Consider the following 25249-nt stretch of genomic DNA (forward strand, 5'->3'; position numbering starts at 1 on the left):
ATATATTTACATCATTTCCCATCAATTCCCATTATTAAAGTGGCTGGAGTTGAGTCAGTGTCAGTGTCAGTGTGTTGGCAGCAGCCACTCAATGTTAGTGGTGGCTGTTTAACAGTCTGATGGCCTTGAGATAGAAGCTGTTTTTCAGTCTCTCGGTCCCAGCTTTGATGCACCTGTACTGACCTCGCCTTCTGGATGATAGCGGGGTGAACAGGCAGTGGCTCGGGTGGTTGATGTCCTTGATGATCTTTATGGCCTTCCTGTAACATCGGGTGGTGTAGGTGTCCTGGAGGGCAGGTAGTTTGCCCCCGGTGATGCGTTGTGCATACCTCACTACCCTCTGGAGAGCCTTACGGTTGAGGGCGGAGCAGTTGCCGTACCAGGCGGTGATACAGCCCGCCAGGATGCTCTCGATTGTGCATCTGTAGAAGTTTGTGAGTGCTTTTGGTGACAAGCCAAATTTCTTCAGCCTCCTGAGGTTGAAGAGGCACTGCTGCGCCTTCTTCACGATGCTGTCTGTGTGAGTGGACCAATTCAGTTTGTCTGTGATGTGTATGCCGAGGAACTTAAGACTTGCTACCCTCTAAACTTTTTGCTTATTAACGTGATGGTTCATTAACCTCTATCTCTGCAAACTGGGAGAAAATGTCCTCCTGTTTGACCTGCTGCCTAGAGAAGCTCCACTCTCTAGGTCTCTTCACTCAGTAAACAGCCCACATTCAGACATGTGATGTCAAGTGCTAAACAAGCAGTCTGATTATAACTCTGTTTTTTATACATGTTCCCAGGATAAATTGAAGAGAGTAAGAGTATGGGGAGAATGAGTGAAAGGGAATCATCTTTCTAGGTCAAGCCTCGGTTGCTCTTTTCTTACTGTCATTCATTTATGCAACAGTATGAGATAAGACCAGTCATTGAAGTTCTTTATTTAAACCAAGTCCATCATAATATAACAATTTTTGTTCCAGATTTCTGCAAAGAGAACAATCCAGTCATTTAGGATCACAACGGCACCAGCACTGGTTACAGAGACATTCTAATGAGTCGTAAATAACATTTTGTACTATCAAACAAACAGAAATACATCATTAGACAGGTGTTAGTGCTATTCTTTTAACAACACACACCTTGTACGTGTGATTGCACTGCCCCAAAGACTATGATTTATCTATAGCTTCCCAGAGTGGGAACATTACCTTGTAGTTCAACTTCAGTTATTTAACTATGAAAATGTAAACTCCGGGACTGTGGTCACTGTGCAAACCCCGATGTATGCAAACAAAAACGCATGCAATAAATTGACAAGACAAACTGATGACGTTGATTAAGACCCAGAAAATACCAGCAACCACAAGTTACTCTGTAATGTCTTGCCAAGCTCATGCAAAATAAATGGCTAAAAAATAGCCGCTGGCTTTGGGTGTTACATAGGTCTCAACTTAACATGTTACAAGGTCTCAACTTAAAATAACAATTTTAAACTATTCACGACAGGCCAACATGTAAATGTTCAAATTGCACCTTGCATCTTATTGCCTCTGATTATGAATTAAATGCATCTCAAATCTAGATTTTGTGTAGTCGCTGTTGGGGAGACAAAAACATTACATAAATTACATAATATGGCTGGAAAAAAGTCACTTAAGATCAGATAAGCATGTTTCAATTCATGACATGGAATTTCAATGCTTCTAAATGAACGGATTTGAAATGGAATCGAGGTAGAGCCCGACCCTAGTACTGAATGATGGTAAACAACCGGCAACACATTTGTTAAATGGGAGAAGTAAACGTCATTGTTTTGTAGTTATGCCAGGATGGATTGCTAACCAGCAGTTGATCATTATTTAAATGGCAGAGGCTGGGGATCCAGAGGTCACAGCCCAATCCCACTGGATCCCTTTCCCCAGAGCTGAAGATCCCACTGGATCCCTTTCCCCAGAGCTGAAGATCCCACTAGATCCCTTTCCCCAGAGCTGAAGATCCCACTAGATCCCTTTCCCGAGCTGAAGATCCCACTGGATCCCTTTCCCCAGAGCTGAAGATCCCACTGGATCCCTTTCCCCAGAGCTGAAGATCCCACTGGATCCCTTTCCCCAGAGCTGGAGATCCCACTGGATCCCTTTCCCCAGAGCTGAAGATCCCACTGGATCCCTTTCCCCAGAGCTGAAGATCCCACTGGATCCCTTTCCCCAGAGCTGAAGATCCCACTGGATCCCTTTCCCCAGAGCTGAAGATCCCACTGGATCCCTTTCCCCAGAGCTGAAGATCCCACTGGATCCCTTTCCCCAGAGCTGAAGATCCCACTGGATCCCTTTCCCCAGAGCTGAAGATCCCACTGGATCCCTTTCCCCAGAGCTGAAGATCCCACTGGATCCCTTTCCCCAGAGCTGAAGATCCCACTGGATCCCTTTCCCTAGAGCTGAAGATCCCACTCACGTTCTGTGCATGTGTTTCTTTAACTCGCACACCCAAACTTCTGGTCACCCTCCCTTCGCATTTCTCACTGTCGATCGTGAATGATAATTCTTCCAAGTTTTACCGGTGGCGAAACATCCATGCAGAATCTGCACACCAACCATTTGCAATCAGTTTCATGGGCATATGCATTTAAATATTATTGAGTGTAGGCTACAGTGTTGTTTTGAAGTATGCTACAGTGTTGTTTTGAATTAGTTATGTACCTTGAGCACATTTTTTTGCAGATGGTATTAAACTGTAGCATACCTTTGCTGAGTGGCGTGCACTGTTGAGTTTAGACCGCATGAGAGAAAAATGTGACGATGAGCACAATCATCATAAAATATAAGAAATTAGGTGTTTTTTGTCATACAGTAATGTTATACTATGCTATTTTATTTGGTTCTGTAGAATATTATCTTTATGTAATCTTACAATGATTTGAGTTTGATCTAACTTTATTAAACAAGCACCTTTCGCCAGAGTAGCTTCTTCTCTGGGCAGCTGAACAAATAGAACAGAGACGGTGTGTAAAGTAGAGATTACCACACATTCACAGAAGCCCAGAGAAGTCGGTTCTGCAGCCACTCCCTATTTAACTACCCTCCTCTTTTTAAAGTATCCTCTATCATCCTCCTTTAAACCACTCTCCTCATTTAAATACATTAGGTAGTTCTACGACAAAACAAACTACACCTCTAACCTGGCATATGGCCCTGCTCACGCTCTTACTTCCTCTGATTATGATGACACCACTTATTATGAACATATTGACGTCATTTCCTGTCCCAGACAGGTCTACTGTTCCCTGTGAGGGCTGGAGAACTGGACCACAGCGTACTTCCCGCTGGTCATCCAGCTGGGGTCCTGGGTGTTGAGGTTCTCCCCCTGCCCCGGCTGGAGCCCCACCTGGATGTTAGCCTTCAGAGTCCTCAGACTGCACAGGGGAGCTGGGCCGAATCCCCTCAGTGCCCTATCAAACGGCACCATGTGATCCCACTCCCTGTCCCCAGTCAGCTTCCTGTAGTTCAGGTCTCCTTTAAACAGAATCAGGTCGGCTCCCTGCAGTGTCGCATAGAGGTCAGGCGCGTCACCCGCCATGTCACAGTACTCATGAGGCATTGTCCAGAACGGGTGGTCGTGATAGGACCACACGCCCTCCCGTACGTAGCTCTGCCATTGGACACCGCTCTTGGACATCCATTTGTGATTGGCCGCCAGGGTCTGGCGGATGGTCCACTGGAAGTCGTGCGAGGTGACGTCGGAGACAAACCAGGGGATGGACTTGCCATGGAAGCGGACCTCCCTGGCCAGACCAGCGGACACCAGGAAGTTAGCGAGGACCAGGTCTGTGACCAGCTCGAAGCCAGCGTTGTCCAGGACGATGTCCACCCTCCCTGGGGTGGTTTTGCCATCCTCCCCTGGTCTCTGGGCAGAGGTCAGAGCAGACCACACCATGTTGGAGTCGTCCACCAGGATGAAAGACTTCAGGTCACACAGGGAGTCAATGGGACTGGCCTTCTGAGAGTTCTCCATGCCAGCAGAGATGGACAGGTCACACCTGTTACCCCACAGAGACACCTAAGAGCAGGAACAGAGACATTTACTCACAGAAACTCTGATCGTAACATTTGGGATTAATTGCCAAAACAGACATAACATCAAATGATCTTTGGTAATGCGACTTCACTTTCATATTCAACAATCAACATTTAGCTGGTCTCTTATAATAAACCCCTGAAGTTTGCACAGCTTCACCTGTGAGATGGCGCCGGAGGAGATGGCTGCCGTTTTACGGGCTCCTAACCAATTGTACTATTGTGCGTGTTTCGCGTTATTTTGAACTTATTTTATACATAATGTTTCTGCCAGCGTCTCTGACCGAAAAGAGCTTCTGGATATCAGGACAGCGATTACTCACCTCGAACTGGACAAATATTTTTTCTTTAACGAGTCGGACGCGAAGGATTTACTTCAGACACCCGACAAGGCCCACATCCCCGTCATTCACATGAAGAAGAGACTGAGATATCGGGGACGTAGGTCGGGGTGCCTTGTAAGGATCCCCCTCTACCATCAGTACTATTAGCCAACGTGCAATCATTGGATAACAAAATCTGACCAAGACTATGCTACCAAAAGGACATATGCTACCAAAAGGACAAATGTAATATCTTATGTTTCACTAAGTCGTGGCTGAACAACAACATATAGCTGGCTGGGTTTTCTGTCCATCGGCAAGATAGAACAGCTGCCTCCGGTAAGACAAGGGGTGGCGGTCTGTGTCTATTTGAAAATAACAGCTGATGCATGAAATCTAATATTAAGGAAGTCCCGAGGTAAAGTATCTCATGATAAGCTGTAGACCACACTATTTACCAAGATAATTACATCTATATTTTTCGTAGCTGTCTATTTACCACTGCAAACCGATGCTGGCACTAAGACGGCTCTCAATGAGCTGTATAAGGCCATAAGCAAACAAGAAAATGCTCATCCAGAGGTGGCGCACCTAGTGGCCGGGAACTTTAATACAGGGAAACTTATATCAGTTTTACCTCATTTCTATCAGCTTGCTAAATGTGCAACCAGAGGGGGGAAAAAACTCTAGACGACCTTTACTCCATACACCGAGATGCGTACAAAACTCTCCCTCGCCCTCCGTTTGACAAATCTGACCATAACGCTATCCTCCTGATTCCTGCTTACAAGCAAAAACTAAAGCAGGAAGTACCAGTGACTTGCTCAATAAGGAAGTGGTCAGATAACGCAGTGTTAAGCTACAGGACTGTTTTGCTAGCACAGACTGGAATATGTTCCGGGATTCTTCCGAATGCATTAAGGAGTACACCACATCAGTCACTGGCTTCGTCAATAAGTGCATTGATGACGTCGTCCCCACAGTGACCGTACATACATACTCCAACAGCAGTCATGGATTACAGGCAACCTCCCCACTGAGCTAAAGGCTAGAGCTGCCGCTTTCAAGGAGCGGGACTCTAACCCGGACATATAAGAAATCCCGCTATGCCCTCCGATGAACCATCAAACAGGCAAAGCGTCAATACAGGACTAAGATTGAATTGTACTACACCGGCTCTGATGCTCATCGGATGTGGCAGGGCTTGCAAACTATTACGGACTACAAAAGGGAAGCACAGCCACAAGCTGCCCAGTGACACAAGCCTACCAGACAAGCTAAATAACTTCCATGCTTGCTTTGAGGCAAGCAACACTGTAGCATACATGAGAGCATCAGCTGTTCCGAACGACTGTATGATCATGCTCTCCATAGTCGATGTGAGTAAGACCTTTAAATAGGTCAACATTCTGGCCGCAGGGCCAGACGGATTACAAGAACCTGTACTCTGAGCATGCGCTGACCAACTGGCGAGTGTCTTCACTGACGTTTTCAACCTGTCCCTGACCGAGTCTGTAACACCAACATGTTTCAAGTAGACCACCATAGAACTGTGCCCAAGAACATTAAGGTAACAACGCCTAAATGACTACCGACCCATAGCACTCACATATGTAGCCATGAAGTGCTTTGAAAGGCTGGTAATGGCTCACATCAACACCATTATCCCAGAAACCCTAGACCCACTCCAATTTGCATACCGCCCCAACAGATCCACAGATGATGCAATCTCTATTGCACTCCACACTGCCCTTTCAAAAGGAACACCTTTTGCTATTCAGTGACTGCAGCTCAGCGTTCAACACCATAGTACCCTCAAAGCTCATCATCAAGCTAAGAACCCTGGGACTAAACACCTCCCACTGCAACTGGATCGTGGACTTCCTGATGGGCCACCCCCAGGTGGTAAGGGTAGGTAACAACACATCTGCCTCGCTGATCCTCAACACAGGGGCACCTCAGGGGTGCATGCTCAATCCCCTCCTGTACTCCCTGTTCACCCATAACTGAATGGCCAAGCTTAACTCCAACACCATCATTAAGTTTGCCGACGACACATCAGTGGTAGGCCTGATCACAGAAAACGATGAGACAGCCTATAGTGAGGAGGTCAGAGTCCTGGCCGCGTGGTGCCAGGACAACAACCTCTCCCTCAATGTGAGCAAGACAAAAGAGATGATTGTGGACTACTGAAAAACGTTCTACAACTGCACCATCATCCTGACCGGTTGCATCACCACCTGGTATGGCAACTTCTCAGCTTCCGACCTCAAGGGACTACAGAGGGGAGTGCGTATGGCCCAGTACATCACCGGGGCCAAGCTTCCTGCCATCCAGGACCTCTATACCAAGCAGTGTGAGAGGAAGGCCCAAATAATTGTCAAAGACTCCTGCTACCCTAGTCATAGACTGTTCTCTCTGCTACCGACGGCAAGTGGTACCGGAGCGCCAATTCTTAACAGCATCTACCCCCAAGCCATAAGACTCCTGAACAGCTAATCAAACAGGTATCCGGACTATTTGCATGAACCCCACCCCCCATTTTTACGCTGCTTTGTTTATTATCCATGCATAGTAACTTTACCTCTACCTACATGTACATATTACCTCAATTACCTCGACTAACCGGTTCCCCCGCACATTGACTCTGTACCAGAACCCCCTGTTTATAGCATCGCTACTGTTATTTTATTGTTGCTCCTTAATTATGTTATTTTTCTTATATTTATTACTTTTTATTTTAGTAAATACTTTAACACTTTTTATTTTTAAACGGCATTGTTGGTTAAGGGCTTGTAAGTAAGCATTTCACTAAGGTCTACCTACACCTGTTGAATTCGGCGCATGTGACAAATACAATTTGATTTAAGATTGTTGGCAATATTCACCTGTAGTAGTTTGTGGAACTGCTCCATGAGCTGTGTCTCTGAGAGGTCATCCATGTTCCTGTTGAATCCCTGTAGATATGTACACAGGGATATCACAGCCTGCTGGGACTCAAAGAAACTCTGCGTCTTGCTTTCATTAAACACATCAAAGTCGCTGATGGGGGGACTGGCACAGACACAAAGAGAGAAAGGATACGTTAAAAGACACATAACCTAATGAGTTATCCAGTTAGTGTATCATAAACGGTTTATAGGTAGCTTATTAATAGTTGATAAATCAGTTATAACATTGGTTAAAATGGGATTATTCTCCCAAACTCGTTTTGGTTTTTGCCCTAACACAACACAGCTGATTCAAACTATCAAAACTTGATGATTCGTTATTTGAATCAGCTGTGTAGTGCTAGGGCAAAAATCTAAACGTGGGGTCCCGAGGACCAGGAAACCCTGATCTATGCATTCCCTTCTCAAGTCTAAGCTAATGCTAACATTTAGCAGCACTGGTTCGCACTTGAGCCAGATGGCCTCCTGTATCCTGCGATACATGTAGCACTCTATGTAGAGCCAGGGGGACTTGAACCAGCTGACGGGGTCCCGCTCCCCCAGTAGCCTCTGCTGTCTCTGGAGGTACTGGTTCCAGCTGTCTGTGTCCTCCAGGCCATCACACAGAACCAGGACAGGCTTGTCTGTCAGCAGCTCATTTCTCAGCTTAGAAAGAAAGCCAATGGTCCTCTTCTCTGCCTGGACTCCCTCCTATGGAAACATAAGCATTTCGCTACACTCGCGATAACATCTGCTTAATATGTGTATGTGACCAATACAATAACATCTGCTTAATATGTGTATGTGACCAATACAATAACATCTGCTTAATATGTGTATGTGACCAATACAATTTGATATAGAAGAGGAGTAGGACTCTGATCCAAGGTCAATTTGGTGTTTTTTACCCAAGTGTTAATTGTAAGGATTTGGGGGAGGAGAAGCTGATCCAAGATCAGGATGTGTCAGGAAATAAAAAATGTCCAACATTTGGATGATTATAGCACAGTGGCTTAGGATGGACAAGTGATGGTGGTTATTCTTACCTCTCCAAACTCCTCAAAGAACTTGTTTTTGTTGCGATGGATGGTGTCAATGACTCTTGTCAGGATGGTCGGCAACCGGTCTCTCACTGTGAGATATGCAAATGAGCTGTGTGAGGAAGAAACACATGACAAATTAGAAGCAACATTTTGAATTTACAATTAAGGATGGGTGCAGATCACTCTAACCACTAAGGGGATGTCTGACTCAGCTCATGCAATTTCTTGACATGTTGCTGACCACAACTAAGTTATGAATCCTCACAGTTTAGCATTTTAGGCAACTAAGAAGAAGGGGCATGGCTAGACCTTTTTTTTAACTGGAATAGCACCAGAGATATAACGTTAACATGTATTGATACCACTTCATTCAGAACTGATCTGGTCTGATTAGCATTAGAAAAACAAACGCATCGTCTATAACGTTAGATGATGTAGCTAACAAAAGTTAATCTGATTTGATTGAACAGGAGCCAAGCAAGTATCAGGTGCCAATACAGAGAGATACACTTAATCACACTAGCCTACATTCCGTAGCTAATTTAGCTAGCTAACTGTAAAATGTGCTATTGCTTACCAGCTAGCTTACGTTAGCTAGTGCTGCTAGCCTACGTACCACGCTGCCCCCTTCCTGACCCAACACAATTCTGTTGAACTGTCTCTTTGATTGTATAGCTTAGATATAGTTAAAACACGGATCATAAGAGTACTAAACATAGCTGTCAACATACCCTTCAACTTTAGCAGACAGGGATGGAGGGACTAATTGGCGCAAAGCTTGATTAGCCGCCATCTTTTCAACCAGGAAGAGAATATGACAACATTCTTCTTCTATATTATTATGGCGGTCCGCAAACAAACGTTAGTGGTGCATGCCGCCACCTTCTGTACAATACATTATACTTGGTAAAAGAAAAATTACCCTGCCAACTATTAAAGGAGCAATATGCAAAATTTGCTCCGCCATTTCCTAATAGTTTGCCTAATTTCAGTTTATATGAGAAAACAAGTAGTAATTGTGTAGAGAATCATTGTACCATCTAAACCACTGTAAAATATATTTTCCATAACAAAAATATTGTATGTTCAGCTGTTTGAAGCTGGTGTACACAACCGAAAGTAAAAGAAGCAAAAACTAAACTTAAAAACAGGAGGCATAGAAATAGCGCACATAGAACATATCTACCGCATCTTACGCTTGCTTTCAAAACAGATGACAAATCTTTAACTCACATTTCTATGTTAATTTGGTCAGTTGCCCAAAAAGTTACATATTGCTGTCAACAGCCTGGGAGGACAGAACACTACCGTTCAGCACCCCCTGTAACTCTTCTGCGGTAAAATCTCGTAATCCGAAGTACTTCTCTGCAGCTGCACTCACAAAAGAAATGTTCTGTGATTTACACTTTTGAGGTACAGTTGATAACAATGGCTAAGAAACCAACATTACTGAAGCACATATTATTCCAATCAATTTTCCATTGGCCTCAGCCTACTCACAGGGATCCTCGCCCTGTACCCATCTTCCTCTACTAGTTTCTTCACTGCCTCAGCATACAACACCTTCTGTACTACTCTGATCCTTGCAACCGCAACCTATCTTTCTCTAACCGGACACTTCTGATCTCCAGAACCATGGGTACCCCTACAGTTAACACACAAAACTTTTTTTTCCTACACACTGCTGCTACCTGACCATAACCTAGGCACCTGAAACACTGTAATGGGTTTGGGACAAAAGCACTCACAGGATAACTGACACATCCTGACTTGAATTTGTCGGGTGAAGACTGCATACAAAACTCAGCAGAACAGACATTGTCTTCTCTATTTCACCACGCTCTCCACTGGGTCTGCATTGCACCAAACGGAGGGCATCACATACACTGGGAATCTTCCATTTCAGATGATCCTCCTCAACACTTAACACCACAGTTATCACTCCATTCAATGGCACCTTTCTCCAGAGAGCAATGTAAGTCATAGTTTTTGTGCTTAGGCTCTGGATGGAAAAAAAACGCAATAAATCCCCACGACTCCACTTCAAGTTACTTTTACCATGTATGGATCCACCAGAAGGCAAGGATACATTCTCCCAAAAATCGAATTCCCACCAAACCAGGATCGTCTTTTCATCATTGGGATGAGGCTCGACCTTGGCCATCTTCACCACACCTGCCTCCGCATGTAATTCATCCCAACTCAGATTCAGTTTTGTTGTGATTTATCCAACTCTCTTTGACTTCGACATAACCATAACCACCTTACCAAGTGGTACACAAAAGCCCATGTCATAAAATAACTTTTCTTGTCGGCAACAAACTCCACACACAATCCACTTTCCTGAACAAGGCCTCAAGTTCTACATCTCGACATCCATTCAACCCTTGTGGTTCTTTCAATGACAACATTCAAATTGAAAAACTTTATTCATAGCAACTCCCCAAACAAGGGTTTTGTTCTGGGAGTTGGTTATTCATATAGCTCGCCAGTTTTGAGTCCTAAAACCAGGAAATGATTTGCCTCTGGTTTGTTCAGCCATTCCTGTGGTGAAAGAATATGGTTTTAGCAGAATTTCTTCAGCCTCTACAGTGCCTTCTTCACCACACTGTCTGTGTGGGTGGACCATTTCAGATTGTCCGTGATGTGTACGCCGAGGAACTTGAAGCTTTTCACCTTCTCCACTGCGGTCCCATCGATGTGGATAGGGGCGTGCTCCCTCTGCTGTTTCCTGAAGTCCACGATCAGTAGAATATAACTTCATATATATTTCAGTGCTTTTCCCCATTTACCCCATGGGTTATCCTACTAATATGCAGGCAATTAACATGTGTAAAGAAAATATGGTGAATATCAACAATAACAGATTAAATGCCCTCTCCTCTGCATGCAATACAATCAATTGATGCCACTGCTTTTAGGACAACATTGGTTTTATGCATTTTTAAAGCAGGCCTATTCTACCCCTCCACATCTCCTATTGTAGTTTATATTAAACTACACAATGCCACCATCCAGTGGTGACAGAATGTTACTCATCTGAACCGATTCTTTAGACAATATCAAAAAACATTACCTGTGAAAGTATATAGAAAATGTATTGGCAAAATTAATCGGTTTCATTTTGTTGGCTATGCTGCCATTCTAAAACTGTAGTGTACTACAGAATGTAATGTAAGCATGCTGTGTCTCTGCGTAGAGGTCTTGACCTTTTATGGCACTGGTGCTTCTAGTGTGCTTGCCCTATATCCACAGGGCTGCTGGTTCAGACTCCTCCCAAGCTGTTCCCCTTTAAACCACTTCAGTAGTCTACTGGATGCACTTGTAGGCCAAAACATTGTGACTAGTTCTACATAATGAATGTAGAGCTATAGTGTCAAGTTGAGGCTGGTCTCAGTTGCAGTAGAATTTGTTACTGCTTGCCTTGATCTGGTCAGGACTGCTTTGGTGTTCTCACTGTGCTGTGCGGTTTTTAAGATCAGAGAGCAGTGAGTGAGTTCGGCGCCCACCTGGGGGCTTTCTGCAATAGAGACATCTTATCTCACCGCTGTGTGCGGAACTTCGTTTCGCCCCGGGGGGTACTCAATTGTGACGGCATCCTTTGGGGCATCTTCTGTAGTTCAGGGCAATGGTTGCCATGGAGACATTAAGCCACTCTATCGCGAAACCGCAGATCCCCAAAGGCCCTCAGAGGGTTTGGGAGGGGAGAGACTGAATGTGTGCGTGAGTGAGTGAGGGGGAAGGGGGAGGAATTTGGATAAGAGTCCTGTGACTAGGGACCGCCCTCTGAAGCCTGCTTTTAAGGTGTCTGAGCAAATAGGATAGGCTGCCTTTTGGTTTTAGCATGAATATGTGTAGGACAGTTTATCCTATCTTGAAATTGTCATTCTAGAATGTAGCTGTAGGCTTTTACAAAGACTGCTGGTGCTAAACTTATTTTACCGGCAAAATTGTGTGTGAATCAGCAACCTTACTCCTTAAATCCTCACTGATCTCTACCTAACATCTCAGAATCTATGCAAAAGAATGGGCTATAACGTTGTTATATGTTCTGCACCCCATAGAGTCAAGAGACTGCACCTCACAGAGCACATAGGCTAACTTTGCATTGGTAGAGAATGCAATGCAGTGCAGTGACCATAGTCAGGGCTGACTCCAAGCATAAGGGCCCAATGTTTTGTTATTTTTTTGGAACTCAGTTGGGGTCTTAACTTACTGTTAAGAGTTAGAATAATAGAATGCACAAGGTGCAAGTTCGAAATGCGGTTGTGCATCAGCAGTTTTTCTCTTGTTAAGTTAGTCACTAATAGCCACTCAAATAGCCATGTCAGCTGACAATTTTAGCAAATAAACTTGTAACAATCATGGCAGAATACCAACTTGTCACGCAGGGCATGTGTCCAGGGGCCCTGACTTCCAGGGGGCCGCCATTGATTTTGTTAGCCAATCTTACTCAGATATAATTAACATGGCAAAATGTGTAGAATTGCAGGAAATTATCTGTAAAACTGCAATACCAAATCTCGCTTAGGGTCACCAAAAGGCTAGAGCTAGACCATAGTGTTTCATTGAATCTACTCCTGCACATCCACTTATCTCCCTGCAGAGAAGTATTGATCCAAATCAGATAGAAAACATAAAGTATGGGTCAGATACAAAACAGACAGTCAATTGTGCGCCGCCCTATGGGATTCCCAATCCCGTCTGGTTGTGATACAGCCTGGAATCAAACCAGTCTGTGGTGATGCCTCTAGCACTGAGATGCAGTGCCTTAGACCGCTGCGCCACTCGGTAGTGGCAGTATAATAGGTCACCAATCACCATGGGAGCAGGCATTCCATTGGCAGGATGTGGAGTCCCACATGTAGTTCCATGGAGTGGGTGTATCAAGCTGTCAATCTCCGGTGTTGCAGCGCTCCCCACTTCCAAATCTGTTTTCCTAAACCGGAGAGTGAGGGGGACACGTGGAGTGACTCAGAAACACTCTGGATTCAAAATAGACCACGGCCAGAGGGGTTAACATCAATGCTGTGTTTGAAAAGGTGGTTCTGCTTACCCATACCATACCTCCACTAAATTGCATTTCTAATAAAGAATAGATTCCACTAACGCATAGTTTTCTCTCATGTGGATGTTGTAGTGATCATGGTAACATGAGTAGGTTGTGTGCGTTTGGTAAGCTTGGAGCTCTTCAGATTTGCTTGTCCAAGTGACTGATTATTGTAATCACATTTTGTAGCCTATTGATGTATTCTCTCATATGCTTTAAAACAGAAATTGAAGTGATATGTTTAATGAAGATTCAACATTGATAGTGTGTTATTTACCCTGTATGGAAAAATCTATTTAGTGCAAATCAGTGTTGTGGGCAGTTATGTGAAATTCCAGCGTCTCATTTGAATAGCCTGTTCACTGGACATGTGTTCACTGTGCATGCACTTTGCCCAGATGGCAGCTCTCCTATGGTCTGTGGGGAAATTATATTGATAAAAAATGATTGATTTCAAGTGTGAATCAGAGTGGAGCTCTGAACATAGCATTTATCTAGTCTGCCTCTTTCAATCAACCCCCAAACACTTTAAACATGCTTTAGTTTCCGTCACCCTTTTTCTAGCATCAGCTTGAGTTTCGCTTATGGTTAAACCTCTTTTATCTCGCTATAGAGCCCCTATATATTTATGGCAATGAGAGGGACAGTCATATTAACATCTCCCACAGTAGTAGCATCTAGCAGGGCCAGGCAGCACCAGTTCTAAAAGCTCATATTATTTTTTTTGTTTCCTTCTTTTATATCCTCTCCCTTTTTATCCCTTTTCTTTTTTTACTCCATCTCTGTGTGTCTAAAGGAGATTCTCCTTCAACCAATTTGCTCTTAAACTCTCTGTCCGGTCTATTAATAAGATCGGAGTTCTACAGTGTTTCATATGTCTGCTTTAAAACCTGAAACTCAGCCCTGAGGATAGCTCTGCTTCTGTGTTTGCATTAGGCAACATCTATCCATTCCAATGAGTTTCACAGGTCACTGTGCCCCAGAGACTCCTGTGTATCCAATGACAAAGTTGGTGTGTGGGTGTCTAAGTGTGTGCCCTCTATGACTATGGGTGTGTACGCCTGTGTGTATTTGTGTGTCTGTATGCCTACTAGTTCATCTGTGTGTGTGTGTGTATTTGTGTGTGTGTAGTTCCCCCCCCACACTTCCTGAGTTTCCTGGCAGGCGATGTGTGTGTGTTTTCTCTCTCCCTGGTCATGCTAGCTCACATCCTGTTGAAAATGCCACAGAAGTCCGTGGATATGGCCAGAATTCTGACCATGAGGAATATGGGTAGCAGTAACACTTATAATGAACCCTGTAACAAAGCCTCCTACACAGTCATAAGCAGCCATAAGGAGTGTTGTACAGTGGTGTTTCTTTAATGTTTTATCAGGTTCCAAGTGGCTGCTGGTGGTTCATGTCCTGGATCAAGATCCTCTTGAATTGTATTTGACTCCTCCTTTTGAAAATATAAAATTACCCTGTTAATCAACTGTAGCACAGCAAACACCTCAGATGGCAACTGTAGTGGTCCTTTTAGGCTTGAAATAGCCAGGAGGATTTTCTGAAGTATTTACCACTGACAAATAGAGAAAAACACACAAATAATCATACATAAATGTCCCAAAGTAATTTCTTGAAAATCATACATGTTCAGCACCATGAAACGTGGAATGCAATTTATCCTATAATCTGAAACACATTTTGACATTTGTAACCAACATAGCCGAATTAAACGAATTCATGGGGGACTATATTAGGCCTAACAAAATATACTGAAATTAAATTAAAAAGTTAACTAGTTCATTGCCCTCCCGCACTTTGAGAACCCCAGAATTCTAATTTACAAATTGAACCAAAAGCAGCCAACAATCTGGGTACCAACGTCTGCCTCGCGACAGTTGCCAGAGACTCACCGCGGCGGTAAATTCGTTTGTTTACAGGAAGCTCTTGTTTGCTACCAACCGAAAATGCAAATGCAGTCACGATTGTAGACTACGTTAAACGTTATCTGTTTGTGTGGGGGTGGGGTGGGCGACCTACGGCTATTTTCCCCTACATCGGTTTGTTTAACGTGCCCCAACCGGAGATTGAATAAATTATCATACAGTGCTCGCCCTCTATAGTCCTTTTCGTTTAGCTGTAACGAGGTGGATACAATTCTCTATTCACAGTGACACACGGCGGTTACGGTTCCCTTCCCAAAGAGAATTCGTCAGGCGCCCCGTCCGTTAAGCGAACTGCTGTTTTTAAGTGCCCTACATAGTCATGTGATTGTAACGTAACCCGACCGGAAAACACCGACGACCATCGCTACCAATGCTTCTTGAGAGGAACAGAGCAGCTGCAAGCCCAACGGACAAGTCCTCCGGTAACAAACAACAACACGACTAACTCCACGGATTCAAGGCAAGCAGAGTAGAAAGGTAAGTCTACCCGCACTTCATTACATTTTGTATACCGACTGATGTAATTTATATACGGGTTCAATAAATCGGTCACTTTGAAGTTTAAGAAATGTATTCGGCGACCACCCCTTGTCCATTTCATGAGGCTCCGTTTATTTTCGCTACACTGCTCCTCTAGTCGGGGGGGCAAAGCAGAGGCTGGCGCCTGAGCCTTCGTGGCGCGCTCGAACACACCATTTCAGCTCCTAAATGAACCCGATTACAATTATTTTGTTACTTGCCGATGCGTGGGTCTATAGCTAAACTAGACATGCCAGCAGCATAGGCGTTCACCTATAGGTTTTGTAAGGGCTATTTTTTTGTTTAGGACGAAAACGTACTGCGGAAGTGGTTTCTCTGCGGGATATCGGGCCGTTCCACGTGTCTACAATGGGGGCGGCGCTTTCTTACAAACACATAGGACTACTATGAACACATGGTACTTTACTGCTAGATTCCTAATTCTTGAGTGACTGCTCAAAGGTTTACTATTACTAAATGACTCATTCATAATTATTGAGTGTCACAGGTCTCAACAATTGACTGCTGGATGTCTGCCTCTACACAAGATATCATGATGGTATTTTCTGATAATGTAAGGCAGGCTACTTTATTTGCCAGAATGGATTTAATAAACATATTTGTCAATATTGTTTACTCACCACCAATGCTGCACCATTAGCCTGCAGTGTTTTCCAGCAGTAGTAGTAGACTATTGTGTCTGGACCAGATTGAGAGTTGCTCTCTTCATCTCTTTAGACAACTCTAGATTGGTGGCGGTTTTAGCATGTAAACCTTGGTGGGGCAAAATGAAAAAAGTGGGATGCATGCCAGCAAAGCCACAATACTAAACAATACATTAAATGCACTATAACGGTGAAAAACGGTGCCCGCAAACTATTAGGGCCTGCATAAAGCTGTTCCAACAGCAGAGTCCCAACACCTTACCACTGCTACACCTGGCTATTAGCGGAGCCTTGTCTGGCAGTGAAACAGTTCATTCAGCCTCATTTACTGCCTTAAAAAACATAGCTGATATGGCTGACTTGCTTAAACAAATGATGTTTCTAATGACAATTGAGATGTACAAACTATGGCATAAGGGGATGACATGCAGATAAGAGGCAATCCGTAATTTCGATTGAGACAAAGAGCGAGCTAGGATGGATGTATCGTTAGTCAATATAACCATTTGTTTAGCACTTTTGAAATGTACAGCGACAGAATTCAGAACACTGGCCAATCTTAGTGTTCTCCCTGTACACCAAGTTAGAACCGTAGGATAAATAAAAGGGGCATCTAAGCAGACAATGAAAGCTATTACAATATTCAATGATTACATATCTCTAAAGCAGGTTATAGGCTACAGTAGAACAGTAGGTGAAATTAAGAGGGGTAAATAGACCACATTTTTAGGTTGAGGTACGTGGGCTACTAACATCTTTTTAAGCTTTATTTAACTAGGCGAGTCAGTTATAAACAAATTCTTATTTACAATGACGGCCTACCCCGGCCAAACCCTAACCCGGGCAACGCTGGGCCAATTGTGCACCGCCCTATGGGACTCCCAATCACGTCCGGTTGTGATACATCCTGGAATCTAATCAGAGTCTGTAGTGACACCTCTCGCACTGAGATGCAGTGCCTTAGCCGCTGCGCCACTTGGGAGCCCTAAACTACACAACATACACTTCGTATTACTTTTTTAGCTACCATATACATATCTCCTTGGCATATTACATCATTTATGAAGTAGCATACAATACATTTTTGGACTCACCTTGTTGTGCTCAGCTCACTTGAACAGGAAGGTGGTGCGGCGGTCCTCCGAGTTAGGTTGTTTTGAGCGTGGCACAATTCATGCTTCATTGACAGTATGGCCAATGTTGAATGTTTATAATTTTAAACTTGGAAAAGAGCCCCTTAATACCCAGATTTGGGACCACACAGCCACTGTCACCGATTCCTTCCAAACCACTCGTTGAATTTGCGATTTCCAACTTGTTGTGTAATGTTTATGGCCAATGAGCACCGATACGTTTAGTACAAGGATTTATGACAAGGATTTAAAAGGATTTGCCAGTAGATTGTCGACTTGATTCATGATGACTGCTAGCTAAGATGGTGAAAGTATGATGTTGACATGATCAGTCCAATCAAAGCTACTGTACATATAACGTGATTTGACATCCTTTTATCTGTGGCCAATGACCTTGAGCCTTCTTGGATGGGCACTTCTATGGCGACAGTCGAAGGGCTAGAATTTAAGGTCTGCTCTTACACTTGGCAGTGATGTGAAGTTCCCATGAGTGACAGAACACTGAGCCAATCACTGTGCAACACTCCATATTTTCTGCTGGCTTTCCCCACCACCACAGAAAGCACTGAGCTAGCCTGAAACACCTGCACACCCAAGAAAACAAAAAGAGACCATGTTTGTGTGCGGCTTTATTAACTCAATGATATATATTATTCTTTTACATTGTTTGTAAACTGATGTGTTAATGCCAAAATAACATACAAAACAGGAAAGCCCCCCCCCCCAAAAACAAATTAAAAAAGTTATTTGTTCAAAAATTGTGTGGCTCAAAACAGATGGGGCTCTGCCCCACCTGCCCTGAATGACGAATCGCCACTGGGCAGCCCTCCTTCTTATGTACATGCAAAGAGAAGGCTCCTGAGTCAGCCTAGTACCTACTGCCCAGGGTTTTGATTTGAGTGTTGTGGTGTTCCTGTGTGGTATAGTGAGAGAATGGGTGTTATACCCTGCAGGTTCCATTCCCATTGGTGGAGGGGTGGAACCAGTCAGTCTTGCCTCAGGAATGTGTAGATATACATAAACCTGATCATGTGACGCCCAAAAGCCTCCAATCCTGTGGTGACCTTTAGGGGTCAACTGCAGCTGTCTTGGTGGCCAGAGCAGAGAGCACACTCCCTATGAGTAAGGGTTCAAAGGGCGTAGGCATGCGAGGGGTTGGAATCCCGTCAAAGGGCTGAGAGCAGATTGTGCCTGAAGAGATTAGGCTACTTACCTAACCATACACCTTTATTCCATGGATCTGTCGGTTTCTATCTGACACTTCTGATTGGCTGGAATTCCAAGGCGGTATTTGCACTCCCTCTGGAGATGCTGAGGGTTCAGAGGTGAGGTGACTGAGGTCTATATCGGAGTAACTTTTAGGTGTCTTATTCCACATCATCCAGTTTGTTTTATACAGTAGTTTTTGTTCAACTGACATAACTGCAAGGAAAAATACATTCAATGTGGTGTGCTCTTTCTTCCAAATGGATATTCTTCTAGCCTAAATATACAGTAGGTTAACCCCTCCTCTGCATCCTGTCCCCTGAGGCAGCTTGTAGGGTTGTGTGAGTAGTCCTCCGGAAGCTGCAGCCTAGAGGTCAATAAGGAATCCACCCATTCTGTCTCCTTTCCCATCGAACGCTTTTGCTAACGTGGTTATAGCCAGCCTTGTGGAAAAACTATCCAGTCAATAGCTCTGCGAACCTCAGAATCTCTGAGATCAGGTCATCTGATGTTAAACAGCTCCTTGTACTTATTGGACATTGAGCTGTTAGGCTAAGAGCCCTTCCTTGCTTTGAAATACATTATGAAATATGTTAGATTTGGTATTTCATTAAAGATGATCCATGTTACATTAAAATAGTATGCTCATACATTATGTATCAGAAAATAAGCCATTAAATTGCCTCTATTCAACAACAGCGTTTGTTTTGTTAGCCTACATTGGCGTTTGTTGTGGTTACAGCTGGTTACAGCTGTCAGTGGCCCTCTCAGAATTCTCTCTTTGGTGGCATTGTAGTCCTCTTCCAGACAGGAAACTAACCAACTGACTGACTTGCCTTCGTCTTTGTGTCTTTCTATGTGCAGGTTGAAGAATGGAGTTGGCCAACCATGGTCTTATCCTCCTGCAGCAGCTCAATGCTCAGAGGGAGTTTGGCTTCCTGTGTGACTGTACCATCGCCATCGGAGACGTCTTCTTCAAAGCCCACAAGGCCGTGCTGGCCGCCTTCTCAAACTACTTCAGAATGCTCTTCATACACCAGGACAGGTATGGTAAACAACACGGCATCAGCTCTATTTGTAGGCTACATTAAGCTAGGCTAACATTACGTTTACTAATGATTTACAACTGAAAGCTTAATACAGCCCTGCTTGGACTGTTCAAACAAGTTCACCCAAAGGTTGTAGTAGAATATGTGCAACTCAATAAGGAAAGGACCATGTTTATGTATGGTGATCAATAAAAGCTTTTGTTTGCGTCATCAGTGTTTTCAATTGCCAAGATGTTTTGATGTGGCTGATAAATAAATGATTATTTCTACCATGAATTCTCTTTTCAGTGACTGTGTCCGCCTGAAGGCAGCCGACATCCAGCCAGACATCTTCAGCTACCTCCTCAACCTGATGTACACAGGGAAGCTGGCCCCTCAGCTCATTGACCCAGCCAGGCTGGAGCAGGGGGTCAAGTTCCTCCACGCCTACCCCCTCCTCCAGGAGGCCAGCCTGGCCAGCCAGACATCCTTCTCCCACCCAGAGCCCAGCCTGCCCCTCTCTACTTCCCTCTTTGGCATCCAGATCTCCGACAAGCAGGTTGCGCTGTCCGGCAGGCTGCCCGTCCGGCGCCAGCTCTCCTCGCCTTTTGACCTGGACAGCCTCCCTGACAGGAAGTATCCGTCTGCTGTAACAGCGGCCTTCACCAACCATGCATCCAAGCTGGACTCTTCGTTTCAGGAAATGGTGGAGGCTTCGACCAGCGGCCAACGGGCCTCGTATGAGGAGCATGGAGGGAACACCCCGACAGGAGAGGCGCCCTCCTCGGGTAGCTCCAACACCATTCTCCATGTGAAGCCGAGCATCATGAAGAGGAATGCCTCCTTCAGGAAGCACTACTCCTGCCACCTGTGTGGCAGCCGCTTCAACCAGAGGAGCCTGTTGAGGGAGCACCTCCTGCAGCACAGCCTGGCCCGGCTCCCTCTGGTGGCCAAGCCCAGCGGTGCACACTCACCTGTCCTCCCAGGAGGAGGAGGAGCAGCCACCACACCAGAGGTAGAGGAGGTACTGCTAAGGGGAGGTGGAGAACGGTCCACTGCCATGACAGTTGAGATGCTTAGTGACAGCGAGCAAGCACCGCCCTCTGGTTTCAGCATGGACTCTCCCAGAGCAGAGTTGTCGGGGTGGGCGACCGGGTGTCAGTCCCAGGCCGACACCCCACCTCCATCGGACATTGCGGATATCGACAACCTGGAGAGTGCTGACCTGGACCGCGAGGTGAAGCGCAGGAAGTACGAGTGCGCCACCTGCGGACGCAAGTTCATCCAGAAGAGCCACTGGCGAGAGCACATGTACATCCACACGGGAAAGCCCTACAAGTGCAGCGCCTGCGGCAAGAGCTTCTGCCGTGCCAACCAGGCGGCTCGCCACGTGTGCCTGACCCAGGGTGCCGACGCCTACACCATGGTGGACCGGCAGAGCATGGAGCTGTGTGCTGCAGGGGACGACACCAGCCAGATGGAGGCGCTGTTTCTAGGCTCGGCCAGGCCCTACAAGTGTAATGTCTGTGAGACCACCTTCTCCAGCCCCAACGAGGTCATCAAGCACCTGTGCTTCAGCCAAGGGGCTCTAGCTGGCCTGCAGGGGCAGTCAGGGGTGCGGCTGCTGCAGGGGGAGGAGTTTCCCAAAGATGAGGGCTCTGATTCGTCCGGCGCCGCCACCCTCATTACGGCCATAAAAACTGAGCAGATCTTGGTGGAGTAGGTCCACAGCACCAGAACCAGTCTTATATTTTTATTCTCTTATATACAGTATGTTTATTATTTCCTTTGGTAAATGATGGTCAGTAGTTAAGCTAAAGATTTAGTTAGAGGTATATAGGAGGGGTTTTATATCTACTGAAAATGCTTCCTCAGGTTTATTTAACAGCAAAGCCAGAGACTTGGACTTGTTTCAGTAGGAACTGTCTATTAAGTGTCCATGTGAAAACCACACACTGTACTAAGTCTTCTTTCCAACATGACGTTGCATTTGTTCGCCCATTTGTTCTCCTATGCATATGTCACTGACCAATTGGCAAAGTAGTATGTCGCTATATGTTTCTCAAAATATGTGCTGCAGTTGAGTTCGTGGTGTAATTATGACTAGGGCTTTGTCGTATTCTCAGTCTCTTTCTGGTGCTTCATTTACATAGGTCTGTCACATTGGTTTCTGTTACTTAATTTAAAGTGGCCGTTGGCTGTGGTCGAGCCTCTCACTCAGCTTTTAGCTCCAGACAGGAACAGGAAGTTGAGAGAGAGTTCCGGAGGAAGTGATGTTTCTCTACAATCAAATGGTGCAGGAGATACCAGGGGAAGCAACAGGGAGGCAGGTGCAGACCGAATGGTGGTCTCAACACATCTGCTGTAAAAGAAAAAGTCTCTCCTTTTCCAAAGTGTTATCTCGTGCAGTATACTGATGAAATAAGTATATGCCCAGTCCAGAATCAACCTCATTCCATGGCCTATTAGGTCCAGTAGGCTGTGTCTTCCTTTGGCAGTTTTCAGTAACCTTGTAAGCAGAACATGTACCATGACATTTCATAATTCCGTGGTATAAATTCCCTTCTGTACATCGTTTTGAACAGCCATTTTTGTTACTTTTTGTGCAACGTGTGCCAACTGTGGGTATAAAAAGAAGCACAATTGCCATAGATGAAACAGGGCAATCTAGGCCCAAATTAAGGATTGTGTTGGTTACTCCAACAGAGGCCTCAAAGCAGAAGCAAGCACTGTAGCTTTATAGGTGATGTTTACAGTCGTGCCATTTTTATAAACCTTTGTTTATTTTAAATAGCTACTATCTGTGCATTTTAAACACATTTATGTTATCATATTTTGATGCCTACATGTATTGAAGGGAGTTTTCAATTCTGTACAATATTGTACACATTGCCAATTGATGATCATTTGCTTGAATTTGTTCTTAAAGACCTTATTTTGTGTTGGATATACCTTTCTAATTTTATATACAATGCTATATTTACAAATCATATTTTTTATTGCAAAGTTTGTATATTACTAATTGGTTTCCAATCTAGAAAACAATTGATTTAGTATAGTGAAGGTGTATGTATATTTGTTGTCAATCTCTTTCCATTCAAGGCCTTGGTGTTACTGACAAAATTCTAGTATGATATTTATCTTAATCTGCTGCGGCTTCATTTGCAGTTATTCTTTCCCTCTGTTTGTACAGTACAGTTTGGTGGCAGGGAGGGTCAGGCTCAGTTCCATTTTGACCCCTAGCCCAGTCTCCTCTAGCTTCGTTCTATCCTTTTGGATCTCATAGACTAGCTGAAAGAAATGGCCATCCATATAGTAAATATGGCTTTATGGTTTATGCCTATCCTATCTAGACTCTATCCAGGGTGGGGCCAACTGGGACTGGGGTTCCATACTACTTTCGCACAAATGGAGTCTTCATGCTGAGCAAATTAGACGTAGTTCAGTCACATTTCTATTGGCTTAAAGACACAATATAAAAGTGAGCTTAAATGTGTTACATGGGGGAAGGACTCCTATTTATCTCGTGACTCACTCTGTGTTATAGTATATTCAGGCATTGTGAAGTGAATACTACTGAAGTGTACTTCTCAGAGGTCAACATATAGCACGTTTCTCCTCATCAGTTAGTCTCTGGATTCTCCCTGCTGAGCTCAAGTTGTACAATGTTCAACCACATTGGTCGTAGGTGTAAACTAACAGCTTAACGTCTTTCCCTGTGTCAATTATAAAATGTGTATTTATGCAAGCGGTTTGTCTTTTCTGTGTTGGGATATTTTTGGAAACAAGTTTCAGGGGTAATGGGGAAGCTGGGTGAGGGAAAGTCCCCGACCTATGACCCTGGAGCGTTCACACTGCTGCCCTCCCAAAGCTCAGTTCAACATGTACTGTGATATCTCTGTGTTCTCAGGAACGTGAGTTAGTCTTCTGTGTAAATAATAAAGAAAACTATTTTACATTTTCACAGTGAAGAATGAACAATTAAAGAGATGTTTTGCAGAATTATGGCATGATTAATTATTTCTTATTCAGCTGTGTTCATCCCAAGAATACATGCATGTTTGATTTCAGATGTTTTACTCATCTTTTGGCTTTGGTTAAATAAACTCTAGACATCGCTACGGAGGGTTTCCCAGTCTTTCATCAACCCCATCCAAATGAACACGTGGTTGTTGTTTAAATCATAGATTGGTGTTGGGCTAATGTCAATGTATTGGAATTAGTTGATCCTGAAGATGTTACAAGATGTCTCCACTTCATAAAAGGGTTTTGGCTCCTCTCCCTCCTTATAGGACAGTGGCGTTGTTGTATTACTCTGTAGGGTGGGGAAAACTTGCGTCTGTAATGTCAGTTCTGCATTCAATTCAAATTCAGAGTTTTACTCCAGACTTTTCTAGTTAATAACTCACAACAGACCCGAGCTAAAACATTCATGATTTACAGAGCTGTCCACCGTTTTAACTGGCTTGTTCCATGACAACTAGGCCCAGGCAAGTTATACTAGATAGAGCAGTGGGACTGAAGTGTAAAGGCCCAATGCAGTTTAGTGTTTGAAAAGACCACTTGAAATTACAACCACTTTTTAGGGGATGGAGTTTTGGTCACCAGGCAGTAAATTAGTTAATAGACCAATAACAAAGAGAGTTCCAAACCTCTCTGCCAATAATAGCAAGTTTTCAGATTTGCCCTCCCCACTCAGACCACTCCCAGACAGTCCAAGATAGATTCTGCTTGAGAAATTGCTATTTGTTAAGAATAATTTTTGTTTCCTTTTGACCATTTTAATTTAAAACATTCACAGTAAGGTACTTAATTGTTAGCTAGAAATATTTTTTTTATTGAGATAAAAACGGCTGCGTTGGACCTTAAAACCTCTTAAGGATCCGCCCCTTTTAAAAAAAAAATTCACCTAAAATGACATACCCAAATCTAACTGCCTGTAGCTCAGGCCCTGAAGTAAGGATTTGCATATTATTGGTACCATTTCAAAGGAAACACGTTGAAGTTTGTGGAAATGTAAAAGCCATGTAGGAGAATATAACACAATGGATCTGGTAAAAGATAATACAAAGAAAAAAACAACCGTTCTTTTATATATTTTTGTACCATCATCTTTGAAATGCAAGAGAAAGGCCATAATGTATTTTTCCAGCCCAGGTGCAATTTAGATTTTGGCACTAGATGGCAGCAGTGTATGTGCAACGTTTTAGACTGATCCAATGAACCATTGCATTTATGTTAAAACATTCGTATCAAGGCTGCCCAAATGTGCCTAATTTGTTTATTAACTTTTCATGTTCAAAATTGTGCACTTTCCTCAAGCAATAGCATGGTATTCTTTCACTGTAATAGCTACTGTAAAT

At 44.1% G+C, this 25249-nt stretch overlaps 2 protein-coding genes across 2 annotated transcripts; one reads left to right on the forward strand and one right to left on the reverse strand.

Annotated features, from left to right (window-relative positions):
* Nucleotides 1-907: 907 nt before the first annotated feature.
* On the reverse strand, nucleotides 908-9225 carry armt1 (acidic residue methyltransferase 1). Its single transcript, XM_024378202.2, has 5 exons — nucleotides 9086-9225; nucleotides 8358-8463; nucleotides 7781-8022; nucleotides 7270-7435; nucleotides 908-4041 (listed from the first exon to the last, which is right to left on the reverse strand). The coding sequence occupies exons 1-5, from the start codon at nucleotides 9145-9147 to the stop codon at nucleotides 3259-3261; spliced, it is 1359 nt and encodes a 452-aa protein (XP_024233970.1). The 5' UTR covers nucleotides 9148-9225; the 3' UTR covers nucleotides 908-3258.
* A 6250-nt stretch (nucleotides 9226-15475) lies between these two features.
* zbtb2b (zinc finger and BTB domain containing 2b) lies at nucleotides 15476-23888 on the forward strand. Its single transcript, XM_024378201.2, has 3 exons — nucleotides 15476-15812; nucleotides 19723-19903; nucleotides 20196-23888. Exons 2-3 carry the CDS (start codon nucleotides 19731-19733, stop codon nucleotides 21607-21609), a joined length of 1587 nt encoding a protein of 528 aa, XP_024233969.1. The 5' UTR covers nucleotides 15476-15812; nucleotides 19723-19730; the 3' UTR covers nucleotides 21610-23888.
* The last annotated feature ends 1361 nt before the right edge of the window (nucleotides 23889-25249 follow it).

Source organism: Oncorhynchus tshawytscha, linkage group LG18 (genome assembly GCF_018296145.1).
Source record: "Oncorhynchus tshawytscha isolate Ot180627B linkage group LG18, Otsh_v2.0, whole genome shotgun sequence".
Lineage (NCBI taxonomy): Eukaryota > Metazoa > Chordata > Actinopteri > Salmoniformes > Salmonidae > Oncorhynchus > Oncorhynchus tshawytscha.

Excerpts from the sequence above, each read along its gene's own strand:
- armt1 (XM_024378202.2), bottom strand. The coding sequence starts at position 9,147 with ATGGCGGCTAATCAAGCTTTGCGCCAATTAGTCCCTCCATCCCTGTCT. Across the intron at positions 8,464-9,085 it reads CTGTCTGCTAAAGTTGAAGG|CTCATTTGCATATCTCACAG; the intron begins GTATGTTGACAG and ends TTCCTCACACAG. Across the intron at positions 7,436-7,780 it reads CAGGAGGCCATCTGGCTCAA|TCCCCCCATCAGCGACTTTG; the intron begins GTGCGAACCAGT and ends TGTCTGTGCCAG.
- zbtb2b (XM_024378201.2), top strand. The coding sequence starts at position 19,731 with ATGGAGTTGGCCAACCATGGTCTTATCCTCCTGCAGCAGCTCAATGCT. Across the intron at positions 19,904-20,195 it reads CTCTTCATACACCAGGACAG|TGACTGTGTCCGCCTGAAGG; the intron begins GTATGGTAAACA and ends TTCTCTTTTCAG.